General features: G+C 31.9%; 3 protein-coding genes across 3 annotated transcripts; all 3 read left to right on the top strand.

Moving 5' to 3' along the window:
• The first annotated feature begins 2,629 nt into the window (after positions 1 to 2,629).
• LOC111716143 (calumenin) lies at positions 2,630 to 5,238 on the top strand. Its single transcript, XM_023491567.1, has 4 exons — positions 2,630 to 2,752; positions 2,818 to 2,866; positions 4,780 to 4,867; positions 5,151 to 5,238. The coding sequence occupies exons 1-4, from the start codon at positions 2,681 to 2,683 to the stop codon at positions 5,221 to 5,223; spliced, it is 282 nt and encodes a 93-aa protein (XP_023347335.1). The 5' UTR covers positions 2,630 to 2,680; the 3' UTR covers positions 5,224 to 5,238.
• Positions 5,239 to 7,798: 2,560 nt separating this feature from the next.
• Positions 7,799 to 10,483, top strand: LOC111716141 (calumenin-B). Its single transcript, XM_023491566.1, has 6 exons — positions 7,799 to 7,904; positions 8,280 to 8,442; positions 8,975 to 9,085; positions 9,339 to 9,446; positions 9,899 to 10,000; positions 10,055 to 10,483. Exons 1-6 carry the CDS (start codon positions 7,849 to 7,851, stop codon positions 10,139 to 10,141), a joined length of 627 nt encoding a protein of 208 aa, XP_023347334.1. The 5' UTR covers positions 7,799 to 7,848; the 3' UTR covers positions 10,142 to 10,483.
• Positions 10,484 to 11,564: 1,081 nt separating this feature from the next.
• Positions 11,565 to 18,697, top strand: LOC111716140 (gastric triacylglycerol lipase). The gene is made up of 6 exons (XM_023491565.1): positions 11,565 to 11,661; positions 13,323 to 13,365; positions 13,584 to 13,630; positions 14,108 to 14,201; positions 16,221 to 16,302; positions 18,562 to 18,697. Exons 1-6 carry the CDS (start codon positions 11,611 to 11,613, stop codon positions 18,680 to 18,682), a joined length of 438 nt encoding a protein of 145 aa, XP_023347333.1. The 5' UTR covers positions 11,565 to 11,610; the 3' UTR covers positions 18,683 to 18,697.
• Positions 18,698 to 19,360: the final 663 nt, after the last annotated feature.

The following is a 19,360-nucleotide window of genomic DNA, read 5'->3' as shown; positions in this document are numbered from 1 at the left end:
ATGATACAGAGGCTACTGGATACAGATATATGATACAGATGCTGCCGGATACAGATATGTAATGCAGACTGTGCTGGATACAGATATATATGGTGCAGATGGTGCCGGATATAGATATATGATACAGATGCTGCCGGATACAGATATGTAATGCCGACTGTGCTGGATACAGATATATATGATGCAGATGGTGCCGGATACAGATATGTAATACAGATGGTGCTGGATACAGATATATATGATACAGATGGTGCCGGATACAGATATTTAACAGATGGTCCTGGATACAGATATATATGGTGCAGATGGTGCCGGATACAGATATGTAATACAGATGGTGCTGGATACAGATATATATGATGCAGATGGTGCCGGATACAGATATTTAATACAGATGGTGCTGGATACAGATATATATGGTGAAGATGGTGCTGGATACAGATATTTACTACAGATGGTGCTGGTTACAGATATATATGGTGCAGATGGTGCCGGATACAGATATTTAATACAGATGGTGCTGGATACAGATGTATATGGTGCAGATGGTGTTGGATACAGATATGTAATACAGATGGTGCTGGATACAGAATACAGCAAGCAAAGGCTGGAGAATATATTTGAAAGGTGAATTGATAAATGGAATGATAATCATAGAAGGACCCAGGACCAATCCCTCAACTTGAAATATAAAAAATTATTCTGCTTCATTGTTAGAAGAGTAGGGGTTAAAGGGTTTGAAAAGGGGGAGAGGGAGGGGGGTGAATAGGGAGAAAGTTCAAGGATGTAATATGCAAGTATTATTAGAAAAAAGCACTGTCAACCAAAATATTCAGCTGTCATGCAAAAATTGTAATGTAAATTTCTGATTTAAAACTGAAGTATTATGAAGTTTTAAAATGTAAATTTCTGATTTAAAACTGAAGTATACTGAAGTTTTAAAATGCAAATATCAAAGGTAAACAAAAATAGAAGAAGTGAGTTGGTGAGGTAAAACCAAAGGACTAAGGCGTATTGCAAACTTGCGACACGGTCTTAAAATCTGATGCATGAGGGGAGTAGGAGGCTTGGGTCAATATTAGACAAGCTTAGAGGTTCTTACTTCTTAGAAGTGAATTAAGTGAGAAAAGGTTTAAGTTAGGAATGAGAGGGTCTATTTAGAGATGAAATAGAGAACCTGGAGGAGATGATAATTAGGAATGATTGAGGTTCGAGTATAGAAATATTTTGACAGAAATCGGGGAGGGGGAGGGGGAGATTAATATACTGAGCAAAACTGTCTTTAAAAACTTAAAAAAATAAATCACCAAAAGAACTATGAAGACACCGTAAATGTACTGTCTGATATCTATTGTCTAAAGGAGGTGGTTCTGCTCAACCTAAAATATCCTTCCTCACTAGTTTATGTCATTTATGATTGGAACCATTAGTCATTATGCCATTCATGCTGGGAGTCCAAATATCCACATTCTACCCCCCCCCCTCCCCCTCATTCTCCCTCACCAGATCTTTCCCCCCTCATTCAAACATACCATTCCCTGTCTTACCTCACAAAGCTCTCCCGTCCCTACTTAAATCCGAAATACCCCACTCCTTCTTTTAATAACGTATTTATTCTGTGATATATATCCAACCCATCTGTTTAAATGTTTATATATAATACTTATCAGGATTTTTGAGATCTAAACATTACAGCTTTATTTTGAGTCAATATTATTAAGAAAAACGTCATGTTACAACAATCTTTATATTTATATGTTGATTTATAAATGTACAAGTTCATGTTTTTTTCTTAGAATATGTATTTATAATTATAAAATATCAAAGAAATGGAAAAAATATTCTTCAATTTTTTAAAACGCGTATTTGTTGCGTATTCTTTCTTTTACTTACTATGGCGGAAAAATCCCTTATTAATCTATTCATCACTGTCTCTCCATCCAGATGTTTTAAAGTAAATATATTGTAAACATATCTCCATGCAGTTAGCCTAGATATACCCATGTGTAGTGTGTACAGCAGGAAACTAGGGGAATATATTCAATATATCGTGAAATGAAATATACACATTCTAATGCAAAAACTAATTCGGATTGTGCCAAATACTCCTTTAAAAAGATAAGTTTGAAACATGCACTGTACAGTATTAACATCTTCAAATTCAAGGCTACAAAAATGTTCATAGTTCGCCTAATCAAAATGTTGCACATTTTTATTCTGCTGTGACGCATATTTTGCTTTGCTATTTTTCTACAACCAGAAATTAACGAATGTTGTAAATTATATATTAAGTTATTGATTATATAAGGAAGGTTTTTAAACATTTATATAAATATATTTTCTGAGAGATATCAATTATCAAATTTCATTTTCTATTATTGTACAGACGACGTTTAAGAATTAATGCTGAATTGGATCCAGACATTGGATCAATTTCTTGAATACGAGTGACATTATGTGCACGCACAGTGCATTGGTTACTTAATTTTTGTGTTCATAGAATACCCTGCAGCATACACTTTTGTGAGATAAACTTTAAAAATTGGTTCAAAATTTTCTTTTTCCAGCGTTTTTCTGGTTGTTTTCATAATAAAAATAACATTTGGTTGTTAGTTAAATTTATATTTTAAGAAGACGACATTTAAAGTCTTCGAACAGCATTTTTAGAAAATCTTCCAAAATGTTGAGTTTAAGTTTGTTAACTCAATTTTTAATATTTACAGCATGCACCCATGCTGCAAGCTTGGACAAGGTAAATTCTTATAAAATGAATACAATAAAAAATTAAAATAAAGATACTTTTTAATAATATTTTAGGATTTTGTCAGATCTGATTCAAGGATTATAAGAGGACGACCTTTATCTGGTAAAATATTTTTAGCAAAAATCTAATATAATCTAAAATAATCTTAAATAATCTAAGAACACGAAGCGATGGTAAAAATCACAAAAATAATGAGAAAAAGAAAGTATTTAAACTGTCAAAATGTTTCACAATGCAATGCAAGGTATTGTGAGAGTGACCAAGTAATCCGATTCTTTTAAAGGGACCGTTCACTTATTTGGGTAATTTCAGGGTAAACTAAACAGCCTATTTGCTCTTGATTGGTAATAGTCTTACTTTTCAAAGACAACTGTGGCCGGAGAAAAAGCCGATTTTTCGTTCAGAATTCGAGCGCAAAGGGACGGTCCCTCTCTATAGACACTAATTGATGTTTTTTTTCAGTATGTTGTGAATCAAAATAAATTTCGAATATAAAATTAAACTGTAGTATCTGATCGTTAATTGTAAATGTCATTATTTTTTAATTTTTGTTGTTTTTTAACTTTCTATTTCTAAAATAACACTATTTTATCGCATTCAAAATTGTGTATTGCCTGTGTAAAAAGCTGAATTGAACGCGGCATGACAAATGAAAAGTTGTGCACATACGCGGACAAAATCTACAAAATCTACGAGCCAAAATACGAGTAATGATTAATTGATTGTCGTAGAGACGTCGTCTTTGTATACATATTTTACATGTTTAAATACGAAAAACGTAAATTTCTTGCTAACTCAAATATCAAAAGTTTTCATATTTTAGTTCATAATAACGAACACATAATGACATTAAAATATAATAAATTTAAATGTTATTGGGCTGCTGTTACTGAAAAAAACATCAAATATATAGTGTCTATAGAGAGGGACCATCCCTTTCCGCTCAAATTCTGAACGAAAAATCGGCTTTTTCTCCGGCCACAGTTGTCATTGAAAAGTAAGACTATTACCAATCAAGAGCGAATAGGCAGTTCAGTTTACCCTGAAATTACCCAAATAAGTGAACGGTCCCTTTAAGTTTTTAAGCTTTCAATTATTATGCATAATAAACAATAAGCATTATTTTATAAAGCTATAAAGATCCCTTTAAAGGAAACTCAATCTAAAGGTCCTTATAAGATTGAATTTAACTCATATTTCTATTTTCTGTATTACGGCAGTCATTATAGCAGTCATTTCTCAACCTCATTTTAGGTGTATGCTTTTTGAAACAATTATTATAAGATTTCTTTGGTATTTCCAAAATGTGGTCTGCCTTTTTGTGCCTTAATTATTACGAATTTCCAACAAATTTCAATTTATCAAACATTTTGAAAACACAAAAAATGCGGATGCACATTTTGAAATGGGAGGGCTTGACGCATTTTGAGATGATTATTTCAATAATTTTACATTTAGAAATAGGGGAATCAATTAATATTGCAAACTATTTCAAGGCTCAAAGACGATATTACAGTCATCTCTCAACTATCATGTTAAATGGGACACCCTGTATGTAAAAAGTGTTTGAATGAACGTATGAAGTCTGAAAGTGAATATAAAGATTTGATGAATATTCTTGATAAAGAACCATGGTATTCCAATATACATATTCATCTTTATACCACTAACCTTGGATTATAATATAATAATATTCTTAGATTAGAAATTGTAGAAGGAAGGGAGGGGGGCCAGTGTAGAAAGAGAGGGGTAAGGGGGAATTTGTAATATAAAAAAATTATAAAAACTGGATAAAGAAATAGACAGGTAGACATTTAAACAAGTAGACATGTTTACGAAAGGTACTTAGAAAGATAGACATGTAAACACAATACAGGTAGGAAAGGTAGACAGGTAGACAGGAAGACAGGGAGACAAGTAAACAGGAAGACATGTAGACATGAAGAAAGGTAGAAAGACAAATCAGGTAGAAAGGTAGACAGATAACGAATTAATTAATTAACTGTCTATTGTAGATACCGCCCGGAGAGAGGATGATGGATTTGATTATGATCATGATGCATTTCTTGGAGATGACCTTAGCTCCCAGTTTGATGCTCTCAGGTAAGGCTGATTTAACAGTGCCTTTTGATCACTATTTGACTTATTAAACATAAGTTTTTTTTCTTCCCTTTTTTTCACTTTTTTTGTCTGCGGATGTGTTTTAATTTAAATGCACATGTATAAGTTTGAAGATTGTTGAATTAAAGACCAAAACGAGATTGAATTCATCTTGAAGAAACCGAACGCATCTCGCTTTGGTTAGTTCAGGGTGAGGTGAAAACTAAAAGCAAAAATTGAACTGAAAATAAAATTCTTCACTTTTTAAAATTTGAATTTTGTTTAGTCCTGAGGAATCACTGCGAAGGTTGAAAATAATCCTGGGAAGAATAGATTCAAATGGAGATGGGTATGGTTAGGAATTATTCAGAAAAAAAATCAAACAATAAAAACTTTTTCACTCGGTGGAAGAAAACCTGTGAGAACTTAATGGTTAAAGTATATGATTAAGCCACCTATTTTATCATGTGTATATCAGGGGACCTCAAAGTATAGGATTAAGCCATCTATTATATCCTATGTATACCTGGGGACCTCAAAGTATAGGATTAAGCCATCTATTATATCCTATGTATACCAGGGAACCTCAAAGTATAGGATTAAGCCATCTATTATATCCTATGTACACCAGGGAACCTCAAAGTATAAGATTAAGCCATCTATTATATCCTATGTATACCAGGGGACCTCAAAGTATAGGATTAAGCCATCTATTATATCCTATGTACACCAGGGGGCCTCAAAGTATATGATTAACCCATCTATTATACCCTATGTATATCAGGGTGCCTTAAAGTATAGGATTAATCCATCTATTATATCCTATGTATAACAGGGTGCCTCAAAGTATAGGATTAAGCCATCTATTATATCCTATGTATACCAGGGTGCCTCAAAGTATAGGATTAAGCCATCTTTTATATCCTATGTATACCAGGGGACCTCAAAGTATAGGATTAAGCCATNATATCCTATGTATACCAGGGGACCTCAAAGTATAGGATTAAGCCATCTTTTATATCCTATGTATACCAGGGAACCTCAAAGTATAGGATTAAGCCATCTATTATATCCTATGTACACCAGGGGGCCTCAAAGTATAGGATTAAGCCATCTATTATATCCTACGTATACCAGGGGACCTCAAAGTATAGGATTAAGCCATCTATTATATCCCGTGTACACCAGGGGGCCTCAAAGTATAGGATTAAGCCATCTATTATATCCTATGTATACCAGGGGACCTCAAAATATAGGATTAAGCCATCTATTTTATCCTATGTATACCAGGGGACCTCAAAGTATATGATTAAGCCATCTATTATATCCTATGTATAACAGGGGACCTCAAAGTATAGAATTAAGCCATCTATTATGTATCCTATGTATACCAGGGAGCCTCAAAGTATAGGATTAAGCCATCTATTATATCATATGTATACCAGGGGGCCTCAAAGTATAGGATTAAGCCATCCAATGTATCCTATGTATACCTGAGAGCCTCAAAGTATAGAATTAAACCATCTATTATATCATGTATCCCAGGGAGCCTCAAAGCCTTTAAACTATTAGGACTAACCTTAAAGGGACTGTAAAGGAAAAATGAAAGGGCTATAGGCTGAATGCTAATCAGTTCAGCTCTTGATCGCGACCCATAACAGTTATATCTGATGTTCCTGTCTTGAGAAATTGATATAAAACTGTGTCAAATTTATACAAAAATTCATATATATACAATTTTGTATAGAAATAGTAAGTTTAAACAGTATTCAGCAAATACGCAACCAATCTGAAAACGAAGATATATTCCAGAGAAACCTAATTGTAACTTAGGGTTTCTTCAATTATTGTTTTGTAATTTTTATTTTATTTTTAATAGATATAATTGATAATATTATTTAAAAGTCTGTAATTAGGTCACCAGAACTCCCACCAATAGAAGTGCAGTATAGTGGTCACATGTCTCTGTCTGTATCATGTGACCCCTATACTGCACTCTCATTGGTGGAAGTTCTTGTGACGTAATACGAACTTATAAATGAATTTTCGTATACATTTGATCGACGCAGTTTTATATCTATTTCTCGAGACAGAAACATCAGATATAACCATAGATAAATAAATAAACATAGATAGCTTATGCACGCAAAATCACCAAGAATTGTACAGTCCGTGAACTCATACTTCTAGGGGTCAAAGTGTACTTCAATGATAAGCGGGGTGGTTTGGTGTTTTAATGGATTTGTTTTTAACTTCACATTTTTATTAAAAAAAAGAATTATACTATATGATAAATAGACTAGTATTCATAATTAGAAATAAACTAGTATTAATGATTAGAAATAGACTAGTATTTATTATTAGAAATAGACTAGTATTCATAATTAGAAATAAACTAGTATTAATGATTAGAAATAGACTAGTATTTATTATTAGAAATTATTATTACATTACATGCCATGACAACAAACCATTATTATACTTACATTGTTAATCCCTGCCGCAGCACTTCTTCATAATTATCCTCCATTGTCCGAGAATTAACGACCACAAAGTATTCCGGAGAGGCTAAGGAATTTAGTCTTTCCTACAATCTCTATTTTTTTTTCTAATTTTTCAACTTGATGATGTTAAACCTTTGATATTTCAAACTTGGATTATTTAATTTAGCAGAATCCATACTTTAAAATAGCTGAGGTCTATACGACACTGGGTTGCAAAGATATAGGGATTTGAACATTTAAGTTTGTGCAAAAACCAGTTCCTTTGTTGATGTTATCAAAAACCAGTTCCTTTGTTGGTGTTATCAAAAACCAGTTCATTTGTTGATGTTATCGAAAACCAGTTCCTTTGTTGATGTTATCAAAAAGAACCATCGTATGGAAATAAAAATAATAGTTTCAACTCGAAATATTATAATAGTTTGTTTCAAATCCATGAACACTCCCTTTAAAAGTCTTAATATTGAACTGTTCTGCTAGAAAATGTGGGAGGAGAAGGTTGCGGAGGGAAAGGATCAAATATCTTGGACGGAATACAGGTTATAATTTCATAAATCATTAATTAAAGTAAGCTAAAAAAAAGGTTTGAGGTCGTGGGAAAGACTCAATTCAATTCCGTTGTCTAAAATTTCGGGTCTACTAAATAATCAAAACAATCCCAACAAAATATATACAGTGATAATCAACAAACAGTCGAATGATTTTCTTCTACACATTATTTCTTTTTATTTGGTTTGGTAGCTTGTTGTATTTATTCGCACTTTAAACCATTTCAGGGTCAGTTAGGAGTCAGTTGACAATGTGTGTATCAAAGCAATATTTTACTCAGAAATGAAATCTACAAAAAAATTGAGTCAAGAGATTTGTATTAGATAATTTTTCAAAATGACATGGCCCCATATTGTTGGTTTTAGGAACTTGACCTACGGGGCTTTGGAGGACGCTGAGAACTCCTTCCCTATTGGTTTCAACTACTCCGGGATGATCCATAGGGATGAGAGAAGGTTCCGTATGTCAGATAAGGACGGAGACAAAGAACTAGATAGAGATGAGTTCTCAGCATTTGTTCATCCTGAGGTAAAATTAGAAAAGAAGAAGAAATTTTACGCCAAAAGGCTGCAGAAATGCACAAATCAAAATGGACAATACATGGACAGTATAGACATGCTCAAACAATAAGCCGAAATGCAGGAAAAAATCATTTGTGATAAATTCTAACGTGCAATAATTTTTTGTGTGCAACTTTATTTACGCGAAATTTGTTGAGCATTAAAAATTGCGAAACTTTTTTTAAAGCACAATTACAATTGCGGTCAGGGTTTCCAGTTTTGGTCAACTGGTAAACCTTTTTATTTGAGTTCTCATTGTTCCTGATCCAATAAAAGTACTGAGCCATTGCTTCGAACTCAATTATAATCTAATATATCTTTGCAACCTGATATTATGAGCTTTTGATATTTCAAACTTAGATGACTTGATCTAAAGGAAATCATATTTGGAAATATATAAGGTCTAAGACAATGGGTCGCAAAGATATAAGGAATAGAATATCAGAGTTTGTGGCAAAAACTCCTCAATTCCTTTCTTAGAGAGTAATTTATCTGTTTAGGATCATGCGTATATGAGAGATATTGTTGTTATTGAAACTATGGATGATATGGACAAGGATAAAGATGGAAAAATAAGTCTTAAAGAGTATATCGACGATTTTTGGCAAATGGTGAGTTAAAACCGTTATATTGACAAAATTGGTATAAAATATCAACGTTTTCTATCTGAAGAAAGATAAGTTTGTATTGTATTGTGGCATACAAAACACTGCAATTTGAGAGTCACTTCGAATTTACATTTTTAGATGGTCTGTTATTTTCATAAAAAATGCGAAAAGGTATTCCAAAAAAAGGTTTGACTTTGATTTGTGTAGCTGGAAGAATGTCTGTATTAGATTTTATCCAAGATGTTTAAATGTTAAGTATGACACTACTGCACCAGAGATTGAACCAGAGTGGGTTCAAGATGAGAGAGAACAGTTCTCCCTACACAAGGATACTGATAAGGATGGTTATCTTTCATTTCAAGAGGTAAGCATATGTTTCTAGAAATTGCTTTGCGCCCCTCTTTTTTTCAACAATTTCACCTTTTAGTTGCCGATCTACCGGCCTTCTTCGTATTTTTTCAAATAATAACAACAATGTTTAATTTTGCGGATTGTTCTAATCTCGGCGGGCCGGCCATAAACCTTTCTTCGGGTCATGTCAAGTTCTTTAGGTTTTACAGTTATCGGATACAAAAAAACTAAAAGACAAGCCCAATAAATATTTGAAGATTAAACTTGGGTATGAAATTTAAGTTCTTGTTTATTAAAGTTTTCAGGAGCTTGCTTCAAAGCATCGTTAAGGGTTTGGTAGTTATGTTAAAATATAAATATTTTTGAGCATTTACCGACAAAATTTAGGCCTCTTATAAGTTTGAACTTGAAACCTGATTAAAATCCTATTTCTTGGACCTGTTTGTAAAGAGTTAATGTGTTTAGATGAAACACTGGCTAGTTCCGGAAGATTTTGATCATTCCTGGGCAGAAGCACATCATCTTTTATCCACTGTTGATGCTGACCAAGACCAAAAACTATCCCAGGTAGTCCGCCATTTTGAATTAGAGAAGACGACATTTTATCGGGTTTTACTTTAGGAGGAAATTCTGGAGAAATATGATGTATTTGTTGGATCTCAGGCAACACAGTTTGGAGAAATGTTGAACCGGCATGATGAATTCTAGTTTAGTGCAGCTGTGCAAAAGAGATTAAAGAAACAATAAAATTATGTTTATTAACATGATATTATCCTGAAACATCAACTTTTGACCAGAAATTATTTTGAACATCGTTTTATTTGTGTTTGTAACTGTACTAAGCAAAACCGTTTTATACTCATCTGAAAGAAGGCCACAAATATCGTCTTAAATATACCTAAGAATAACTGCCATACTTTATCAAATTGTTTTTATCCTATATATATGTTTTGTTTTCAAAATAGCTTGAATTTTGCCTCGCATAATTTGTACTTTTATATCTTAAGTTAAATCAGTTTCTGAAAATAAATTATCTTAAATTAGTTTTAATTTGGAATAATTGATTAAAGTTTTATCGTGTTCATTTTAAATGTTTGTTTATACAGCTACATATCCCCATAAACATGGGAATTCAGTGACGACTTTAATATCGTCTTCGATCCATGCGACGTTTTTTATGAACACAATTATTGCAGTATTCCAGCTTAAACATCTAATATCGAAATAGCCTGGTCACGAGTTTTTCAAAATGTACGGTCTACCATTTCTGTATCTTCAAAATTGACGAAGTTATTGCAAAATTTTTACAAATTTCAATTTATTTAATAAATAAAAATCTTTATAAAAAGACGTAAAGCCTCATTTTTTTACTTTCTTTGCCATGCATTGATTATAAGAAATCAAAGACGACTCTCAATTCCCATGTTTATTGGAACATTAAAAAATATTGTTTTACGCAATTATTTTGCTCTTCTTTTAACTGTATTTTACAGCAAGAACGACAATAAAAGTAAAAATATGATAAAAGCCCATTTATTTTTCAAATTATAATTCATAAATTCGTGGCTCTTGAACCTCTGTCTGGCTTTATCTTTATCGCCAACATGTTAATCTTGATAAATATATGGGAAACCTAATGGAGAGGGTGTTCGTAAAAAAATGAAAAAGTTGTAGGATAAAATATATGTCTTAATCGTATCGATGTTTTACTTAATTTTGCTTGGATTAGACCAATTCTTCTTATGAACATTCAAGTTTGTGTATCCGATGTTTATGTTAAGGCAATATTCTCATTATTTAATTATTTTTTCCTATAAAGAAATTTTGATATACAAATGTAGTGGATATTTTAAATATTTTCGAAACATATGATAGAAATAAAAAATAGTGCCATGCAGTTTTTTACAATATAACTATGAATATTTCATATTTTTCATCACAAATAATCAATGTAATGGCTAGCTACAAAGTGCCTAACAATATTTATGCAAACAATTAAAGTTTGAATTTAAAATAAGAAAGACAATATTTTGTACCATATGATTGATAAGAGACCAAGCAATTCAAGCGATTCAAAAATAAATTTCGATTGTTTCTAGGACACCCTTTGAATCACGTAATAATACCAGGGTTCATAAACAAGTGCGATCTTATCAATTCTCAGTTTATTGTTAGATATGAAGCTAGTTACATCAACGCTAGTAATTATACTAGGGACTCTCCTACAGGTAAATTTTTATAGTAGTGTCCACAATAAATACCAGAAAACTCTGGAATAGGAAGACGACTTCTAACATATTCCTTTTAATTTTCTAATGAATATGAGACAAAGCAATTGTGCAGTATAAACAGACCCATTTCACTTTTTAAGTGGTTTTAAAGTAACTCTTTTAAACTATTTGACTTCATCACTTACTACACTTAAATACACTTTATTACTGCATACTGCATTATAATGTCGTTTTCATATTCTACAGTTTGGCTGGGTCTCGTATTCCACAGTTTGTCTGGTTTTCATATTCCACAGTTTGTCTGGTTTTCATATTCCACAGTTTGTCTGGTTCTCATATTTTACAGTTTGTCTAATTCTCATATTCCACAGTTTGTCTAGTTCTCATATTCCACAGTTTGTCTGGTTTTCATATTCCAATGTTTTTCTGGTTTTCATAATCCACAGTTTGTCTGGTTTTCATATTCCACAGTTTGTCTGGTTCTTATATTTCACAGTTTGTCTGGTTCTTAATGTATGTTGTAACAAGATTTTTAAAAGTACATTTTTATGGTTTATTCTTTAAAATTTAAAGTGTTCAATGGACTTAAATTCTAAAAAGTTTTGTACAAATAGATTTTTTACAGTTAATAAAGATACATTTTTTCATGAATACCATAGACGTGATATTACAGGTATTGTCCTCGTAATCCTAAGTGACCCTCTGATTAAACAAATATAAGTATGCTTGATTGAAAACGTACGGTACCAGCTCAAAACCTTAATCTGATCAAGGTCATTTTTTCCGACTTGAAAAGGATCTAATTATAATTTCTCTATAATTTCTGAAGCCTGGAAATGCTTAGGTCAGTTTTAGAGAGAAACCGTGCAAATTAACATAAACAGAGTCCGAATTTATTGAATTTGAGCCACGTCTAAAATTTGCCCAAAACCGGTTTCAATTAAGCGCCGGCTTAAATCTTAAAACATTGACTATAATTTCAAGTGGAATCAACCATATTTGAGCCGCTTCTCAAATTTAGGTCGCGGCTCAAATTTTTAAATTCGGCCTCAGGTGTATCAAGTACATACTTGACTAGACAACGCTTTTGATGGTGCCGTTGTGACTCTATCATGCCTTTGTATACATGGAGGTTCACTATATATTATTGTTGACACAAATAAAAGAACAAAAGGGATATTCCTTAACTTTATTGAATAATAGCATGAAATGAGAAATAAAATCAAATTTGTTTTAAAATATTGACCCTTAAATTGGATGTCTCCCCTAGCAACAAGTGCTGCTAATGTCGGGATTAAGGCTGGGAAGTGAAAGATTTTAATCTTTCTGACGTAGTGACCAAACTGCGACACCCCAGTTCCCCGATGCTTAGATGACCAGAACTGCTGCCAGGATGCTGAGACCTGCGAGCTGACCATCATGAAGCTCCAACTGTTCCATTCCTTCCAAAACTAATAATCAATGTTATTTCATTTTCAACCGTTTAGATACTCCCATTTAAGGGTCAATATTTTAAAACTGCTTTGCTTTTATTTCTCATTTCATGCTATTATTCAATAAAGTTAAGGAATATCCCTTTTGTTCTTTTATTTGTGTCAACAATTATGTTTCAAACGATTTAAAAATGTGTTTAATAATTCAGTTTGTTTTGTTTTCAGCTGGTAGTCGGGAACGTGATAAAATTAAACCCTGCCACACTTGGTAAACTCTATTTTGTGTTTAAATGCAAACCGAACCTAAACATTTCAAATCAATTTCCACAAAAATTTGAATAACCAGGACTGGCACAATCAAAACTATTTTCACTGAATGAGATGCATTAAATTTAATCTTTAAAATACCGATCAACAAAAAGATGTTCTTTTTAAATGGAGAGGAAAGATCATGATAAAATTTTAAAAAATCTTTATGTACTTCAGAAAAACATTTCTTGGGAAATTCTGTTGACTGGTCAGACTTTATTGAGGTAATTTTGAGAAACTAACGTTGAAAAATAAAACAGAGGACTGGTATTTTTTACATCTCTTTTTTTGTGATTTTTGATTGGGCCATGTTTCCAGGATTAACTTAATACGTTAAGCTCCTAAAGATATCGATTAATGCTTTCTAAAGTAATTAGTGATTAGAGCTTTAGATGTTTAAAGGGCCTGTAGGAGTAATTGATTCTTCATTCAAAGTGTTGAATGTAGCATTCTCAATGGAACCATCATAACCTTAACGTCCGAGCAACCATCTTCATTTTATCTGAAATTTTATTATTTTCAATTGTGACTCTCGGATTATGCAAGCAGATATATAACGAAGGAATTGTCAGAATTAAACATATTTTAAAAACAGACGATATCTCCATCATTATTTCTCAGATTAAGGTTTAAATGGTCACATGAAATTATGTTTACAGTCCCCTTCAAATATTTAAAAAAGTAAATTTGGCAATTTCCAGGAGGTGGAAAATAATGGTGAACCTGGAGAATATCTGGACTTTCCAAATTATTCAGAGGATAAACATGCTAAACCTCCACAAGAGATAATTACAGGTTTAAATATTCTAAACCTCCACAAGAGATAATTACAGGTTTAAATATTCTAAACCTATACAGGAGATAATTACAGGTTTAAACTTTCTTAATCTATACAGAAGATAATTACAGGTTGAAACATTCTAAACCTATACAGGAGATAATTACAGGTTTAAACATTCTAAACCTATACAGGAGATAATTACAGGTTTAAACATTCTAAACCTCCACAGAAGATAATTACAGGTTGAAACATTCTTAACCTCCACAGAAGATATTTACAGGCTTAAACTCATAAACCTCCACGTAGGAGATAATTACAGGTTTAAACATTATAAACCTCCACAGAAGATAATTTCAGGTTTAAACATTCTAACCCTCCACACTATATAGTTACAGGTTTTATATTCTAAACCTCCACAAGAGTAAATTGATAATTTCTTTTCACAATTTAAAGAAAACATTCTATTGAAATTTCTTCTTCAGAATTTCTTTTTGTCTTGACCTATATTTTATTTTACAATTTTTTCTAAAACTCATCATCTGAAAAATAAAAATTATATGTTTAAAATATGTACACTTTCTAGAATGTTAATTTTTCCGTCAAATTAAATCAAAATGACAAGTTTCTATAATTAGGTCTCTAAAGTGATGAAATAGGATCTCCAATTGGTCTCCTATGAGATAAATAAGATCTCAGAGATAATTAGAATCTCTGGTTAGGAGATAAATATGATCTCATATGAAGTCCCCAATAAGACAAATAGTATCTCTGATTAGGTCTTCAATGAGATAATTAGAATCTCTTTAGATCTCCAATGAGATAAACAAGATCTCTGATAAGTTCTTCAATGAGATAAATAGGATCTCTGATTAGGTCTTCAATGAGATAAATAGAATCCCTGATTAGATCTCCAAGAGATAAATATGATCTCTTATTAGGTCTCCAAATGATCTCTTATTAGGTCTCCAAAGAGAAAAAAGCATCTGTGATGAGGTCTCCAATGAGAAAAACGATCTAATAATTCTATAGTTTCCAGGAATATATATATTTTACCTGTTTAACATAAAGTTGAATAAATTAGTTGAAATCTGTCTTTCCTGTCACATAAATTTTCAAATCCGAGAGAAATTTAAATCTTTTAAAAAGGAATTTATTAAATGAAAGGAAATACTGAATCCATGTTGTGTACAAAAATGTTCAAAAATCCGAAAAGTGTCGGTCAATTTCTATCGAACTTAAACTTCGAATTTTTTTTAACAACTTTACATTAGTTAATTTTCATCAAGATCAATTTGAGCCTTGTTTTGGCACAAGATTATTTTTGTCCTGCAGGATTTTATACAATCGTCTTCTTTAGTTATTTTGATAATGAAATCACACTGCTTTGGTTTCTAAAGATGTTTGTGCCCTGAACTGTCTCTGTAATATGCAATTATAAATCTCAATACCCTCAACAAAATATCATAATCAGAAGAAACAACGCACTCAACTTTTCACAGTTTGCTGTTTAGAATTGTAAGATATTTTTTTGCGCAAAAACCCCGGTTTATTACTGATGTGCCACGCCAAGGGTTACCTATCAGTCAGATTTACCATTTCTGACAAACACAATTTAGTTTTCCTTTTAAAGGGACTGTAATTGTAATTACAAGTGACCTTCAAAATAAAGGGAGACATTCCAATTTACAACGGTACCCTTCAAACCTTGGTCCGGACATCAATGTGGTGATGCAAAGACAAAGGTGCCGATGGACTCGAGGTTACAGTTTAGACACTACGAGCGGTTTCTTGGTACTTAATTTCTGCTTTTTTAAATAATAATATCTGCGAAATCCTTTAACAAACAAAGGTTTAAAGAGTATCGTTGTAAATCGGTTACGTCACTCTACAAATGCCACTCTACAAAAGCAACTCTACAAATAGAGGGTCACTTGAAATTACGCTTAGAGTCCCTTCAAAAAGGTTAAAAAGTTTAAAACATTTTTTTTGCAATGATAAATACAAGCTTCAAACTATTTTTATACGAATTCTAGATGCTGGTTACCCCTGTGAGACCCATACTGTTGTTACAGATGACGGATATATTCTAAATATGCACAGAATTCCACACTCAAGGTCAGCTACTTTTTTTACAACATTTTTTTAAAAACTTTTAAATAAAATAATTGGGATTAAGATACAAGAGACTTGGCTGAAAAGCTAAGATGAATAGAAGGGATGTGTATGAGAAAAGAGTAGATGAAGATGAGAAGAGAAGGGATGAGGATGAGAAGAGAATGGATGAGAATAAGAAGAGAAGGTGTTAGGATGAGAAAATAAGGGATAGGATTAAAAGAGAAGTGAAGGGATGGGGATGAGAAGAGAAGGGATGAGGATGAAAAGAGAAGGGATGGGGATGAGAAGAGAATGGATGAGAATAAGAAGAGAAGGTGTTAGGATGAGAAAATAAGGGATAGGATTAAAAGAGAAGTGAAGGGATGGGGATGAAAAGAGAAGGGATGGGGATGAGAAGAGAATGGATGAGAATGAGAAGAGAAGGTGTTAGGATGAGAAAATAAGGGAAAGGATTTAAAGAGAAGTGAAGGGATGGGGATGAGAAGAGAAGGGATGAGGATGAGAAGAGAAAGGATGAGGATGAGAAGAGAATGAATGAGGATGAGAAGAGAAGGGATGAGGATGAGAAGAGAAGGGATGAGGATGAGAAGAGAAGGGATGAGGATGAGAAGAGAAGGGATGAGGATGAGAAGAGAATGGATGAGGATGAGAAGAGAAGGGATGAGGATGAGAAGAGAAGGAAAGAGGATGAGAAAAGAAGGGATGAGGTTTAAAAGAGAAAAGAGAAATGTTGATATTTAATTCAAACTTAATAAGAGAAAGCTTTTATGTACATTCCACAATTAATAAGGTTTTTAATAATGTTCTTGTAAAGTTTTGCCAAATGTAACTTTTAAACAAATCCTTATCAACTTGTGATCAACTAAGATTCTAAAGCGGTTGCATAATAATATTTCAACGTTTTATAACAAAGAAAACATAAATCATCTGATCTTGGCATATTGCAATTGCAACTTAGAAAGTGAGAATACAATTTTCTTATCTCTTAGACATCTTTCAATATAAACATTATATGAACTTAAATATAGCATAAAGGCCAGAAAATTGTGATAAGTTTTTCTTTTTTAAACTCATTTATCCCGTATCAGATACAAAAAGAATAAATAACTTTTGCTAAATTTTTCAAAGTTCGATCAAAAATCATTAAAAGTTATCTGAAGAAAAATCTTGATGTTTAATTCTTTTTTAAACTCATTTATCCCGTATCATAAACAAATAAAAAAAAATAACTTTTTGCCAAAATGTTTTTTCCAAGTTCGATCAAAAATAATGAAAAAACATCACAGTTAATAAATTCTAAAATTCATTTTGTTTGAAAACGTGTAAATTTTTCCAATTCTGGAACATTTTATGCATGAAAGTCACAGATTTGAATCTTAATTATCTAAAAAAAGAATTTAAATATTCGATTTCAAAGACGAATGTCCTTTGAAATATAAACCAATCAGACAAACAAAAAGATAATCTAAGGCGAAAACACGCATGTTTCCAAACAGGCACAAAAACTAAAATAATTCTAATTTACTGCACTAGTTACAAACGAGATCTTTTAAAAAGTTTTCAGAATTTTATTTTTCAGATTTTTAAAGTACGCTTTCGGCTTTGTTAAATTGACCCGAACAAACTACGGTCATACTAGAAAAACTCTACACTCATAAAACGCTACAGAAAAGATAAAACACTAACTCATTAAACGCAACATAGATAAAACACTTACTCATATAACGCTACACTAAAAAAATGCTACAGTCATAAAACTCTACACTCGTAAAACGCTACAAATATAAAACACTAACTCATTAAACGCAACATAGATAAAACACTTACTCATATAACGCTACACTCATAAAACGCTACAGAAAAGATAAAACACTGACTCATTAAACGCAGCATAGATAAAACACTAACTCATTAAACGCAACATAGATAAAACACTTACTCATATAACGCTACACTCATAAAATGCTACAGTCATAAAACTCTACACTCGTAAAACGCTACAAATATAAAACACTACCTCATATAACGCTACACTTATAAAACGCTACACTCATAAAACACTACACTCATAAACGCTACATTATAGATAAAACACTACCTCATAAAACGCTGCACCCATAAAACAGCTACCAGATAAAACGCCAGTAAAGTACAAACGCCACTCAAAATATAATAATAATAGGTTTGATCTTTAGATTGGATGATAAAATGTATTTTTTTTATATTATTACTTAAATATTCGTAACTTGAATAATTTAGAGACACGGGTTATAACAAGAGTAGACCTACTGTATTCCTTCAGCATGGTCTTCTTTCATCTTCAGCTGATTGGGTGATCATGGGACCAGGTATTCTATTGTCGTATATGCTTACTTATTAAAGGAAATAAATCTAAAAGATCGTCTTCTTCTAACCCGATTATATTCCTATTAAATTTGCGTATTTTGGTTCAGATTTAAGTTTGGTTCAGTGGTAGAATTCGCTCGAAAACTAATTGTGTTATAGACAAAATATAAATATGCAAACTATTATCCAATATTCTCTCACTTAAGGCTAGGGACTGCTCTCTATATAACCAATGATTCACAAAACAACATTTATTTTAAAATATTCTAATTAAAATATACACAATAAATATTAATAAAATTATTAAATTGAGAATACAAGACAATGATAATATTATTGTTATTTTTTAAATAATTTTCAATCAAATGGTATTTGGACAGGTTACAATGATATAGTTAGAGACAACCAAATTTTATTTTTATTTTAAAGGTACTTCTATTATTACAGCAAATGATTTTGAATTAATTGATTCAATTGTTTTATGAAGTTTTACACAAATATCTCAAAAGGTTGAAATAGCCAATATCAAACCGGATACTACTAGCACTGGATTTATGTGTTAAGATAAGGACCAATACAGACAAGGTGCCGGATATTATCTGGATTAAGTACTAATTAACACTTATAGTTATCCAATACTAATCTGACTTATTACAATGTTTATAAGAGTAAACAACTACAGTGATAATAAGTTAAACTGAGTCTTAAATGA

Source organism: Eurytemora carolleeae, unplaced genomic scaffold (genome assembly GCF_000591075.1).
Source record: "Eurytemora carolleeae unplaced genomic scaffold, Eaff_2.0 scaffold1971, whole genome shotgun sequence".
Taxonomy (NCBI): Eukaryota; Metazoa; Arthropoda; class Copepoda; order Calanoida; family Temoridae; genus Eurytemora; species Eurytemora carolleeae.
The sequence above is the reverse complement of the archived record's forward strand: the minus strand, read 5'-3'. Positions and strand labels throughout refer to the sequence as shown.